The sequence below is a fragment of the Hyperolius riggenbachi genome, chromosome 4, assembly GCF_040937935.1.
Source record: "Hyperolius riggenbachi isolate aHypRig1 chromosome 4, aHypRig1.pri, whole genome shotgun sequence".
In the NCBI taxonomy this organism is placed as follows: Eukaryota; Metazoa; Chordata; class Amphibia; order Anura; family Hyperoliidae; genus Hyperolius; species Hyperolius riggenbachi.
Genome location: NC_090649.1, coordinates 79,644,965 through 79,659,264, shown reverse-complemented (window position 1 = coordinate 79,659,264; position 14,300 = coordinate 79,644,965). Strand labels below are relative to the sequence as shown.

Here is a 14,300-nt window from a genome sequence, read left to right as displayed (position 1 = left end):
CACCTTCCAGCAGGACAACGACCCTAAACATAAAGCCAGGGCAACAATGGAATGGTTTAAAACAAAACATATCTATGTGTTAGAATGTCCCAGTCAAAGTCCAGATCTAAATCCAATCGAGAATCTGTGGCAAGATCTGAAAACTGCTGTTCACAAACGCTGTCCATCTAATCTGACTGAGCTGGAGCTGTTTTGCAAAGAAGAATGGGCAAGGGTTTCAGTCTCTAGATGTGCAAAGCTGGTAGAGACATACCCTAAAAGACTGGCAGCTGTAATTGCAGCAAAAGGTGGTTCTACAAAGTATTGACTCAGGGGGGCGAATAATTACGCACACCCCACTTTACAGTTATCTATTTGTAAAAAATGTTTAGAATCATGTATGAGTTTCGTTCCACTTCTCACATGTACACCACTTTGTATTGGTCTTTCATGTGGAACTCCAATAAAATCGATGCATGTTTGTGGCAGTAATGTGACAAAATGTGGAAAACTTCAAGGGGGCCGAATACTTTTACAACTCACTGTTAAGCAGCAGGGACAGACATACTATCCTAGGAAAATAAAAAACACATATATAAGTAGATAAATACTTGTTCTACTTACAGAACATATGTATTGTGCTGTCCACATTTTGATTTCAGTGAATTTTATATAGTAAATAAAGATAAAACTGTTTCAGGCATTTTCTATCCTTACTGTCTCTGACTGAAGCCAACCCTGGTTTAATTTCCTCCCTTACTCTGTTTTCCTCCTAGAAACTGCACTCTCATATCTAGCTTACTTTGTAAACACATTTGAGCACAGCAAAGATCATATTTCAGCACGTCTGCAGAGGAGGGTGAGGTGTATTTCTCTTCTCAGCCTCGTATCACACTGACCTACCCTCAGCCAATCACTGAGGAGCAGGAATGTGGAAGGGGAGATAACAAGCTTCCCTCTCCCCGGCAATGTACCAGAAAGGCTGACTGAGATAAGATTCATTACGGCAGAAACATTTGTGATTATATTGGAGTGCTTGCAATGCAGAATCAGGTTGTAGACTGCATAATAAACACAGAGCAGTGGGTAAATGGAACTTGATTTTATGGCTGACAATCCCACTTTAAAATAAACCATTTAACCACAACAAAAAAACATAACCTTAAAATAAAAGAATAAAGCGGAACTGAACCCAAAATGGAAGAAGGCAAATTCTCAAAGCAATTGTGTTGATTTGTGTAACACATAGGCCTGGGGCACACTGAGCGGATTTGGATGCGATCCGCCGGCCGCATCCACCTGCAAATCCGCTTGGCTAATGTATTTCAATGGGCTGGTGCACACCGGCGGTTTGAGGTTTTTAGCAAACCGCAAATGTGCCTCCTGCTGCACGTTTGCGGTTTGCTAAAAACCTCAAACCGCCGGTGTGCACCACACATTGAAATACAATAGCCAAGCGTTTTTACTGGCTGATGCGGCCGGCGGATCGCATACAAAATCCGCTCGGTGTGCACCCGGCCAAATATTGGCTCTCTGCTCCAAAATCCGCTACCGTTTTGACGATCTGCTAGCGGTTTTGGTGTGCACTGAGCCATACATATTACTTTTAAAACCAAACTTTTCAAATTGAAACCCCCATGGCTTTGCTTCCCTGCACCTGTGCACCACAAAGTAGTAGAGTTCCTAACTTGCTAATTGCTGTTAAGCAGGCTATACACACATCAGTTTTTTCACCCGTAGATCCAATCACTCTGATTGAATGTGCCGGAAATCCATATTGCAGCGAGCCACATCGATCGTAATTTTGATTCGCGACAATTGAAATTATGATCAAACCGGACAGAAAGTTTTAGTTGATGTCACGCGTTGAGGAAGCAGCGGCAGATTGACGGCCCAACACTGCAGTTCAATAGATTTTTAGTGGATTTCATGATGAAAATCTGTGTGCAGTGTATGTGGGGAATTCAACTTCTTTGTGCAAACCGGTCTTTTGCCCCCCTTCCCCTATCGTCGGCAATAGATCCCTCTCTGATCAGATTCGATCAGTGAGGGATCTATCTAATGGTCAATCTGGCCATACATTGAGTAATGTGTGGCCACACCTTTAGCGTATTATGCTGGGAATACACGGTGCGTTTTCGCGGCTCGATTCTGCCGCCCGATGGATTCCGTGGGCGATTCTCTTATCTTCTGCGGAAACGATTGGGCGGTAGATCGGATGTGTCAGAAATGATTAATCGAGCCATCTAAATGGCTCAGAATCGAGCTGTGTATTCCCAGGATTAGAGGCAGAGACTCAGCAGGACAGCCAGGCAATTTGCATTGTTTAAAACAAAATCAATTTGTCAGCCTCCATACCCCCTCAGTTCAGGTGTGCTTTATCATCTTCAGGAAACACCTGCACTAATGCTAGCTTTTCATTTGAGATGATCACTATTATTATTCAGTATTTATATAGCATCAACATCTTTCTTAGCACTGTACAGAGTATATTATCTTGTCACTTAACTGTCCCTCCGAGGAGCTCACAATCTAATCCCTACCATAGAGATAGGTCTATGTATGTATCGAGTAGTGTATGTATCGTAGTCTAGGGCCAATTTATGGGGAAACAATTAATTTATCTGTATGTTTTGGGGATGTGGGGGGAAACCAGAGTGTCCGGAGGAAACCCACATAGACACAGGGAGAACATACACAACTCTGTGCAGAAACTGCCCTGGCTGGGATTCAAACCGGGGACCCAGCGCTGTAAGGCGAGAGTGCTAACCACCTTGCCACCGTGCTGCCAATCACAGTGATCTTGGGTAATAAAAATCTAGTGAATGCTCACTCCCAGACAGCAATCTGCCATTTAAATTGGGCAGCAGACAACCTGTCAGCCAATAAGATGCACACATGTCTAAAGTACCAAATCTAGCAGAGGCTGCAAAGATTCGGCCATAGACAGGAGAGAGAGAGTTGGATAGCACACAATTGTAGATGACGTGTCTCTATCACTGACCTGCACACTAGGAGCTGCAGAAAAGAGTGTTAAAGGATACCCGAAGTGACATGTGATATGAGATAGACATGTGTATGTACAGTGCCTAGCACACAAATAACTATACTATGTTCCTTTTTTTTCTTTCTCTGCCTGAAAGAGTTAAATATCAGGTATGTAAGTAGTTGACTCAGTCCTGACTCAGACAGGAAGTGCCCACAGTGTGACCCTCACTGATAAAAAATTCCAAGTATAAAACACTTTCCTAGCAGAAAATGGCTTCTGTGAGCAAGAAAAAGGTAAAAAGGGGAATTTCTTATCAGTGAGGGTCACACTGTAGTCATATCCTGTCTGAGTCAGGACTGAATCAGCCACTTACATACCTGATATTTAACTCGTTCAGGCAAAGAAAGAAAAAAAGGAACACAGTGTAGTTATTTGTGTGCTAGGCACTGTACATACACATGTCCATCTCATCTTGTCACATGTCAATTCGGGTATCCTTTTTTTTAACAGGTAAATTTTTATTGAAAAATTTTCATTTTTAGTTACAACATAACATAACATACTATATGACCCAAGGGGTCAACCTATCAACAACAACTTAACAATAGGTCATTGCATCTATTAGTAAGTAGTTAACCTCCCTGGCGGTTTATTAAAATCCGCCAGGGGGCAGCAAATACGCTTTTTTTTTAATTTAATTCTTTTTCGTGTAGCGAGACAACGTCTCGCTACATGATAGCCGCTGCGCAGCGGCATCCCCCAAGACGGCGATCGGAGGTCAAGAGATCCCGTTCAAAGAACGGGATCTCTTGGAGGGCTTCCCCCGTCGCCATGGCGACGGGGCGGGATGACGTCACCGACGTCATCGACGTCAAAGGGGAATCCGATCCACCCCACGGCGCTGCCTGGCACTGATTGGCCAGGCAGCGCACGGGGTCTGGGGGGGGGGGCGGCTGCGGCGACGCGTATAGCGGCGGATCGGCGGGTAGCGGCGGCGATCGGAGGTTACACGCAGCTAGCAAAGTGCTAGCTGCGTGTAACAGAAAAGAAATTATGCAAATCGGCCCAGCGGGGCCTGAGCGGTGCCTCCCGGCGGCATAGCCCGAACTCAGTTCGGGCTTACCGCCAGGGAGGTTAAGAAGAAAAGAGGGGGGATAGGTTCCTCCACGAAGAGAGTCGTGAGGAAGAAGAAAAAGAAGGGAGATCATCTCACCATATAATTACATGTATCTGTCATTATTATCTAAAGTCTTAGTTCATTGCTGGTTGTAACTTGTGGCTATTAAAACGAAAATAAAAGAACCTGTTTTTTATAGATTCTTGAGTCAGAAAGTCATGAAATTCGGGTATCCTTTAAAAACACAAACACTGGTGCACATTACAGGTGGGGACCTCAAGCTCTGCCACCAACTGGGGGGGCCAACCACGCATGCAACACCAAAGTCGGAGTGCAGGTGGGCCCCAGTGCTCACACCGCCAGGGTAATCACCCCAACTGCCCCCGTGCTGCTTTTCTGCAACTGTTACAGATTGATCCACATGGCTGAAAAGCAGACAGGGAAACAGATAGAAGCGTGCTAGTGTGTTCAGGCCCTAAGGCCAGCTTAGGCCACAGCTAGTCTGTGCTTCAGCTAAAAAAAGCAAGAATAGCACATTTGTATCTAAGGTATATTTAGAAAACCTAACTGAACCACTGTGTGCTTTTTATTTTATGTCTGGTCGTTAAAATAGAACGACTATAATCCGTGCCTTGCCCTGCGATTCTGCGACATGTTTTTTCTTGCTTCTAGCCGAGGTGTAGAGAAGAAAACTCATTTATCCTGAGTATTTAGAGAAGAGTGCGCGATTAGCCCCACCAATAGTGGCAGCTTTATAAATGACACTGCTATTTTTAAATGTTAATATTTTACAGCCCCCCCCCCCCCTTTCTGTCTTGTCTCTCCTGTGTATTTTTAACCCAGTTTCCTAATAACCCAGTCTCTCGCTGCTGCTGACACAGACGTGTCATTCATAGTCATTCATGGGGGCCGGCTAATGTTTGTAGACACTCTGCCTTCCATAGGCAGAGCTGTGGGGTAACCATTTATCTATCTCAGTGAAACCTGTTATCTAAAGTCAGGGTGGCAAAATAAACATGATGGTCGATACCTCTTGTTGCATGGCTGCTTCCTGTAAAGAATACTTGAACATGTAAAATATTTCTGTACAGCAGGTAGACCATGAGCTATTAAAGCGGTCTGAAACTCTGACATAACATTCAATAAAAATGTGTTTTCCTACTTTTTATTACTCATACAGTGATCATATATCAAGTTTCCAAAGTGTAGTTTTTCTTACCCTGAGCTGGCATTGCATTTCATTCTTTTTCTATTATAACTGCTTTATATTCTATATTAAAATCTCCTAATGAGCTATTCTGAACAATGTGTGTGCCTGAAACAGAGACAGTTTCTCAGAGTGTTTGTTTACATTCCAATGTTGATACATTTGTGTTTAATGCTGGGCATACACAGTGAGTTTCTTCTTATCAATCGAGCCGCTGATGGCTCGATTGATGATTTCCGACGTGTCTGATCACCGCGCCGGATCGATTCCGTGCTTGATCCCGCGGGCGGACAATGAAAGAAAACAAGCGGCAGATAAGAAGCGCCCACGGGGACGTGGCGGAATATATCAGGCTGCTCGATTCCGGCGCATAATCTATCTGTGTATGCCCAGCACTACAAGTAAAAAAGATACTGTTACCTCAAGTTTGGATGCAGATTTGAAGCTGAATAGCCGGAGAAAGTGCTTTGTTTAACCATTTCAGTGATGTTCTGCTAGAATTTTTTTTCTGGGATAGTAGCTTTCAAGCTGTGAGGAATCTTTTAAAGCAAAGTAGAAATGCTGGTTTCAGACCACTTTAAAGTAGCTTTTTGCATTAAAGCGGACCTGAACTCAGAACGTCCTCTCTGCTTTATAAGATACTCAACAAACAGCATAATAACCTTTAAACAAAAAGCATTACTTTGTTACAGCTGATACAAATCCTAAAATAAATCAGCACTGTTTCTACTTCCTGATTCATGGAAGCAGACATATTGTTAACCTCCTGTGTTTTCAAATGAGCTTATCTGCCATCTCTGCCATTGGCAGTCATGTGATACGGGAGAGATCAGATTTCGACTTGTGATTAGACACAAATGAGGGGAATTAAACAGGCTAAAGGTGGCCATACACTGGCCCGATTCGTGGCCGTTTCGACAACAGATTCGATCCTGGGATCGAATCTGCTGCCAATCGTTCGCGCTAAACGCACCCGCCGATCCGATTTCCTCCCAAAATCGTATCGGTCCGTCGATCGCGCCGTGCGGGAAATTACCCTCGATCGCCCACGGGTAGGGAGCGCGTCGTTAGCGGCGGCCGATCCGATCAGGTATACATTACCTGACGCTGGCTCCCGGGCGTCTTCTCCGCATCTTTTCCGCGCTGCACCCGCTCCATCCCGGCGCTTCCTGTCACTGCAGTGACCAGGAAGTTCAAATAGAGGGCGCTCTATTTGAACTTCCTGGTCACGGAGTGACACAGGAAGTGCCGGGATGGAGCGGGTGCAGCGTGGAGAAGATGCGGAGAAGATGCCCGGGAGCCAGCGTCAGGTAATGTATGTGCGGGGGGGGGGGGGGGACAGGCGGCAGCGGCGGCTCCACAGATTGTGATCGGTTTCAGGCTGAAATCGATTCACAATCTGTTTGCAGTAAAGGCAGCCATACGATCCCTCTCTGATCAGATTCGATCAGATAGGGATCTGTCAGCTGGTCGATCTAATGGCAAATCGACCAGTGTATGGCTACCTTAAACTCTCTATACACGGTGCATTTCTCTATGTATTTCTTCAGTCCTGTGCAAGAGTTCAGGTCCACTAACCACTTCACCTCCCCCAGCACCAGTATCTATGTCCCTGTATATAAACAAATATAAACATGTGTAAACACTTGGTTCTGTCTTCTATATTTAGAACACACTAACTCTGTATCTCCATCTTGTGGCCAAAAAATAAAAACACATCCAAATACCCTATTATACACCTTCCCATAAAAAAATGAAATACATTTTCATTGTTTTTAAAAACCATTGGAGGTGAAGTGGTAGTGAACCCAGGGTGGAAATAAACTGATGAGATAAACAATTATATTTATCCTCCTACTCCTAAAAATGACTTTGTAAGTAACCCAGAGTTTTATTTTATATTCAAACCTTTACAAAGTAGGTTGAATGTTTTACTGTCTCTAATCACTGGCAGCCTATTATGCGTCCCAGAGTTAGAAAAAGGTCAATAGTTCACGTATTTTATCTCTCTCGGCACAGTTGTATTGTGCCAGGAAGACTTTTTTGGCTGTAATTTGCTTATTAGTGATGTTTACTATATTCCCCTACAACCTACCAACAAGCCAGAAGCTGTCACTTCCATGCATAGAAATTAACTCTTTAATGCAGCAAAATAAAGCAAGTTAAACAGCCTGGTTATTAATGTTTTTTCTGTACATACACACATTTATCTCATCATGTCACGTCACCACGGGTACAATTTAAGAATTTTTGGGCTGTTAAAAGTCCAAGTTTAAAGTGGAAGTACTCTAAATATTTGACTCCCATGGGTCCCCTATTGGTATTTATAGTTATGGGTATATTTTAAGTCCTTTTTTACTAAAAAATTTAATAATAAGGCAACTTTTACTTATGTATTTAGCCACTCCCCATAACATGCTGCCTAGGGAAGGTACCAGGAGCAGTACTAGTCATGCTGGGAGCTGATGAGCCTGTTCCTCTGCAGGAGCTGAAGCAAAAAGTGCTTCTGCCCGCCTCAAGGGTCAATAGTAGTCATAGTCGGGAGTCCTAATAGCATAGGAGGTCAATCTGATTGAGGAACCACTAACAATTAACCAGAACTGTCATACTCTGTGTGTTTTTTCTTATAATATCTGCAAATTTAGTTTGGATGAAGGTCTCTTAGAGGCCTTGTTGGGGAATTTTTGTTGACCCAAGTGTGGCTTGAACAACTCATGCTCATGCAACCCTTTCTGTTTCTAGATGAGCTTGGGCCAGCGAGCAAAACTGACCTGCACGCCTGATGTTGCCTATGGATCCACGGGGCACCCAGGGGTTATACCTCCCAACGCTACTCTGATCTTCGATGTGGAGCTGATGAAGATAGAGTGAACATGTACCAGGGCAGGCTGACAAAAGATCTTCGAAATCATCATCATCATCCTCCTCTTCCTATCAGCTGACACTGCCCTCACTGCTGGAGAAGTCAGTCTGACCAAGAAGGACCACTTCAGCAGTGGGGTAACCAGACAAGTCTTCACATTTCACCCCAGCTCCGTCAGAGGAGACTGCACTTGAAATCCAGGCTTCTCTGACAGTGAGAAGGGCATTCATTGCAACAGGACTGCTTTTAAGTGATCCATGGTCAACTGACATAGGGTCATGTCTCTTCTATCACTAATCCTGGGCTTTTTAAAGTGCACCTGTCCAGCCTCTATATTGGCTGTAGCCTATTTGTGGGTTGTTGATGTCATGTGCATTGTTAGTGATGTCATCAGTGAAGTCTAAATTGGCCTTCGGGACACACAAAATGGCTGTGTTGTGTACAGGCGATGGCTGCACTTCAAGATTAAAAGTCTACGATGTTTCTTCATCACATGGGCTTGTTTAATAAGAGCACAATGCTAAGATTGTACAGAGTACAGTAAGCTGTAGTAGTCAGTTACAAGTCTGATGAATTTCTTGGCAGTAGAACATTTAACATGTGATCTTGCTATGGTCCTTATTAATTAAGCCCAGGTGATTTAAATGCACAACAATACAGCTGCTATTTGCCAATCAGTTTTTATAAAACCGACCCACTTGGTTCATGGAGGTCCCATCTACTAACATACATTCCACACTGATACTGTACACAATGCAACGGAAGACCGGGGAATCCTAGGTTAATGATCGATAAGTGGCTTGCTTTGTGTGCCGCTCACAGGCCAGAGGTGAACTTTAGCCTCAATTTCAGCACAAAAACCACAAAGCTAGTGACTGCGTATGAATGTATCAAACATCTGACCTGTTTCTGGCCACACAGTCGGAATGCTTTACCGGTGTCCACTGGGCCTCTTATACACCACTTGTGGCAGGTGTGCTTCGCTTCTAGTGTGATGTGTGATCGGAAAACTGAAAAATGTCCACAAATTAGTTTTTCATTCCCAAAAAATTACTTTTTCCATTTGGATTTAAAGTTTTATTACACAGACTGCCTTACCCTACCTCCCCTTTACTAAATCACATTAGTTAAGTCCTAATTGTTAAATATGCCCCTAAAAACCTTTATTTTAAAGAAAAATACAGTCATTAACCCTCTGCACTCAAGACCCAGCAAGCTGGAACACTTGCAGTGATTAAAAACAACTAGATTGCATTGTCAAGAGGGAACCTCAATGCTGGTGAAAGGGTCTGAAGCTCAATGCTTTTGCATGCATTCATTTAAAAAAAAAAAAAAAAGCTAATGTCCTCTTTCTGCAACCAGAAACAGTTTGCAAACTAGTCTCTGCTAGTGTTCCAGCCTGCTGTAAGTATCTTAAATTGTACCAGAGACCCGCAAATGTAAAGATCTTTTACTTACCCGGGGCTTCCACCAGCCCCATAAGTACAGATGCTTCATTCGCCGTCCTCCCACAGTCCTCTGTTCGTCTTCAATCATCCCCGGTAACTGGCTCAGTCGGGTCCAGTCTGGGTCTTCTGCACATGCATGGACCTCCCACGCGCATGCATAGTAGAGTGACGCAACTGAGACAGTTACCCGGATGATTGCCACTAAACTGAGGACTGCCAGAGGATAACGAGGGACTCCGGGTAAGTAAAAAATCTTCACATTTGCAGGTCTCTGTTTTACTTTAAGTGCTGAGGATCAATGATTGTTTGTATGTAATTTGATCAGTGTTATGTATAAATCACCAGTCATTGAGGGACGATGACCACCATATTTGGGGACATTATTTTATGTGGCTTGGGGAGCGGTTAAGTGTATCAAATTTTGAAAGTAGAAGGGAATTTAAAAACACAAAGGCTCCCCATACTGGAATACTGGTACTACCCTGGTCATTTAACTTTTAGGTCACAAAGAGACAGTTTGAGTATGTCACATGATCAGGATACTGTTAACCATATGTGTCAGGCAGAGATGTCCATGACCTCTGCAAGTACTGTATATGAGGCCTTTAAAGTAGTCCTGTTCCTGGCAGCTAAAAGAGGCAGTCCCTAAACATGCCCTCAACATGTAATATATAAGTGGTGTGCCATTGTTAAAGGGATAAGAAGGCGCATGTGTCCCATACCTAAGCCAAGAGGGTTGTCTTCCCCTCCCCCACACTTTTTTTTTTAATTATTGTTTTTGCTTTTTTTATTTATTTTTTACTTATACGTCAAAAAGTCAGTTTAGTAATCAATCTGTAGATTACTATTGGAGATCATAGTAGAGGACACATTAAGAGAAAAGGCGGGTAATTTTTGAACCAAAATTATTAATATGGTTTTGTCACAGAGTAAGGACAATGGACCTATCGCTTTATAGATTAGACAGGCCACAACCATAACTCCTGTCCCTGCCTACAGTGCACCAACCCCACTGTGGCCATACCCAGCTGTATGTTTTGTAGTGTGCTGGTAGAAGGACCAGAAAGTCTCATGATGAGGTGGCAACAAGCAACAGCCCCACCCACAGAGCCCATGGTTTGCTCATTCAGCTGTGCTGCTTCAGGTCATGTGCCAAATTCTTTTTTTTTAACAGGATTATTTAGCCATAGAGGCATTATTTTACACATAAAGGAAACATTTTATACTCTTACTAAGCTATCCAACAGTACATTAAGATCCACACCTATTTTACAGTAATATATAATAATAATGTACCTAGAGTGATTCTTTCAATGTCATCCATACCCTGAGAAAAAAAAATTCTTTCAGGGCCACTTCCTGTTTACATTAGATGCTGCTATGCCTGCCTGTCCCTTCCCCTCACAGCCTATCACTATGACACACAGCACAAAAGACTGAATAGTGTGCTGTATCTGCTCTCTGTTTAGTACATAGCGGTGACATCAGCTAGACTTCAGACACGTGCAGCCAATGAAAACAGGCTGTAGAAATAAGAAAGACTCGCAGTGAAAACACACTGTGGTATTTAGAGAGGAACTGTAGTGAAAATAACATAATTAATAAAATTACTTTTTTTTTTTATTCAGTATTCATTTATAGATTATTTAGTCAGTGTTTGGCCATTGTAAAATCTTTCCTCTTCCTGATTTACATTCTGACATTTCTCACTAGTGGTGACAACTTTAGTCCAGGTGATCTGTATATAATGTTTATTAATGAGTTCTGTGCACAGAGTGAGATATTTATTGCATGGCAGTTGGAAAAAGCCATTATTTCCCACAATGCAATGAGGTTCACTGACAGCAAACTGTCAGGACCATGGTCATGACATCACGCTGTGGGAGGGGTTTCACCTCAACATCAGCCATACAGAGCCCCCTGGTGATCCATTTGTGAAAAGGAAAAGATTTCTCATGGGAAAGGGGGTATCAGTTACTGATTGGGATGAAGTTTAATCCTAGGTTAAAGTTCCTCCTTAAAGAGAATCTGTATTGTTAAAATCACACAAAAGTAAACATACCAGTGCGTTAGGGGACATCTCCTATTACCCTCTGTCACAATTTTGCCGCTCCCCGCCGCATTAAAAGTGGTTGAAAACAGTTTTTAAAAGTTTGTTTATAAACAAACAAAATGGCCACCAAAACAGGAAGTAGGTTGATGTACAGTATGTCCACACATAGAAAATACATCCATACACAAGCAGGCTGTATACAGCCTTCCTTTTGAATCTCAAGAGATCATTTGTGTGTTTCTTTCCCCCTGCATCTCTCATGCACTGAAGTTTCAGGCTGCTCTTTTCTTCCTGCCCTTGTCTGTAATTCCTCACTATGTGAAAGCCCAGCCAGCTCAGAGGACGATTTATCCAGCTTGTAAAATATAAGAGAGAAGAGAGAAGCTGCTCTAATCTAAATAACACACAGGCAGTGTGCATAGAGGGGCCTGGAAGGGGGAGTTCATAGCAGAACCACAACACTGAAGAACTTGGCAGCCTTCCAGACACAGGCTGACAAGTCTGACAAGAGAGAGATAAGCTGATTTATTACAGAGACTGTGATGGTACAAAGTGCTGCAGTAAGCCAGAACACATTAGAATAGCTTTTGGAATTTGTAGGATGATAAAAAACAGGATGCAATTTTTGTTACGGAGTCTCTTTAAGTCTGCTTCTTCAGGATGCAGATAATCTTACCTTTCACCTGAAGTGTGCACTAAATATGTCAGGAGAGACTACACATGTTTTTACTACTTTTAAATTTAGTACAGACCTCCAAAAATGGCTTCCCGCTTGTTTTTGGTGTTTAAGGGACTGCCTCTTTCAAGAGCCTTAAGGATAACTATGTAAGCTGTTTTTATAAATTAAAAATCATCAAAGTATCTTCCCAGATCTTGGCCTCAGCCCAGAGGAAAAAAACAAAAAAAAGGAAAAAAATATTTTTTTTCATTTGCCCCGCAACAAGGGAGCAATCATTGCTATTGTTGTTATTTTACTTTATTAAAGTTGTGTCTGTGTTTTTGTCTTGAAGCTTAAAACTTTATCGCTTTCCAAGAAGATAAGCAAATAAACCAGAAAAAGACATTATCAACCACAAGAGAACTAGGCTGCTACTCTGGCTACAACACACTCTCTCTAAGTTGTACATTTATTTTTTTTAAGATTTCCTTCCAGATGGATTAAGGTGCAAGTGTTTTTTTAACACAGCTGAAAGCAGCAGCCATTTTGAGGGATTCAGAATTCTGTGCAGCAACCAACTCGATTCTATAAAGTCTCTATAGCAACACTGGGAAATCAAAGAGACTGTCTTGTTGCCAAGGGCAATATCTGTCAGGACCTTTTTCAGTGATACTTCCATGCTTATTCCCAGTCACCGACTTACTGACTAGTGTGTCAAGGGTAAGCATGATGTCCTTGAAGCCTGCACCTCTAAAGGTCTGTACACCCACACAAAAAGAGTCGCCAAAAGCATGACTGGTGATGGAAAGATTGTTTCCACACATCGACGTTACAAATGGAAATTATATTATGCACAACATGCGTGCGGTCAGTAGAACAATGTAGTTCAAATGACATTGTACACTCATGGTCGACTGCCCAACAGTGGTCTGAGTTGATCTGCCAGATGGATTGGGCAAAATGCCCAATATCGGTCATTATTGTTGTTTTGCTACTTTTTTTGCACACGATTGTCAGGTTTTGGAGATGCTACACACTGTCCAGCTTTTGCTGTTTAGTTCTGTAGTTTAAATATCCAATCCCAATATAGCCTTCTGGTGCCTTAAAGGGATTGGGTACCTCCGCTGGTGAAAAAAAAGGCAATGTTAGAAACTAGGATCAGATCTCAGCAGATTGGATCTAATATTCCTCACCCCAATACAGTTCTAAGCTTTGTACTACTCACTGCAGCACAAAGCTATGGCGCGAGTCTAACATTTGTGCTACTTCCATATTTTCACAACGATACGCTCCATGTAACTAGGTGACGTCACTTCCGGCCTCCGTAAATCAATAGGCTGCTTGGATTTGAGTGTTAGGCTGCACTTTCAAAATGGCTGCCCTTATGCTATGTTTGGAGACACACTTTAATATATTTTTGCTGACGCTCTACTGGGCTGTCAGGGGGCAAGAACTGTTTTCTTTATTATTTTTTTTAATTTGCATGTGACATGACTCACACTATAAATAAATCAAATAACCTTCTGTTAAAAATAGAAACGTCTAAATAAACCCACTGCCTTACAGTACACTTAGGAAAGGAGGTGCTCGAGAGAAGATGTGCGGAACCAGTGCACACATGGGCATTAGCTAACGGTTACCTGCTGTTCCACAACTCAAACCTGTACGTCTTGCTTGCTGCTGATCAAACAAAAGCCTCTCCTCTAAGTACCTATATACAGATCTATATATATAAGAAACAAAACAAAAATAAATTTTATGAAAAACCTTGTGTTTTAGAAGTTGTGTGGTGTATTTATTTCTGTCAGAAATGTTAATAACATATTAAAGTGACCCCTCAGTGAAAATACAGTAAACTGATGAGATAAACAATTGTTGAAATCGTCAAACAACAGAGGCGCCAACAAGCATAAAATAATTAAAATTGTTTAAAAAGGAGGGATGTAGGTGGACTCACCTCCCTCAAGTAAAGACCAGCCAATGAGC

General features: G+C 42.5%; 1 protein-coding gene across 1 annotated transcript in view; it reads left to right on the top strand.

Moving 5' to 3' along the window:
* The window catches only part of FKBP1B (FKBP prolyl isomerase 1B), a 111,153-nt gene extending 97,058 nt beyond the window's left edge, over positions 1 to 14,095 (top strand). The window contains exon 4 of the mRNA XM_068280259.1: positions 8,035 to 14,095. Within this exon, the coding sequence (XP_068136360.1) occupies positions 8,035 to 8,163 (129 nt within the window). The 3' untranslated portion in view covers positions 8,164 to 14,095. The remainder of the gene's footprint in view (positions 1 to 8,034) is intronic.
* The last annotated feature ends 205 nt before the right edge of the window (positions 14,096 to 14,300 follow it).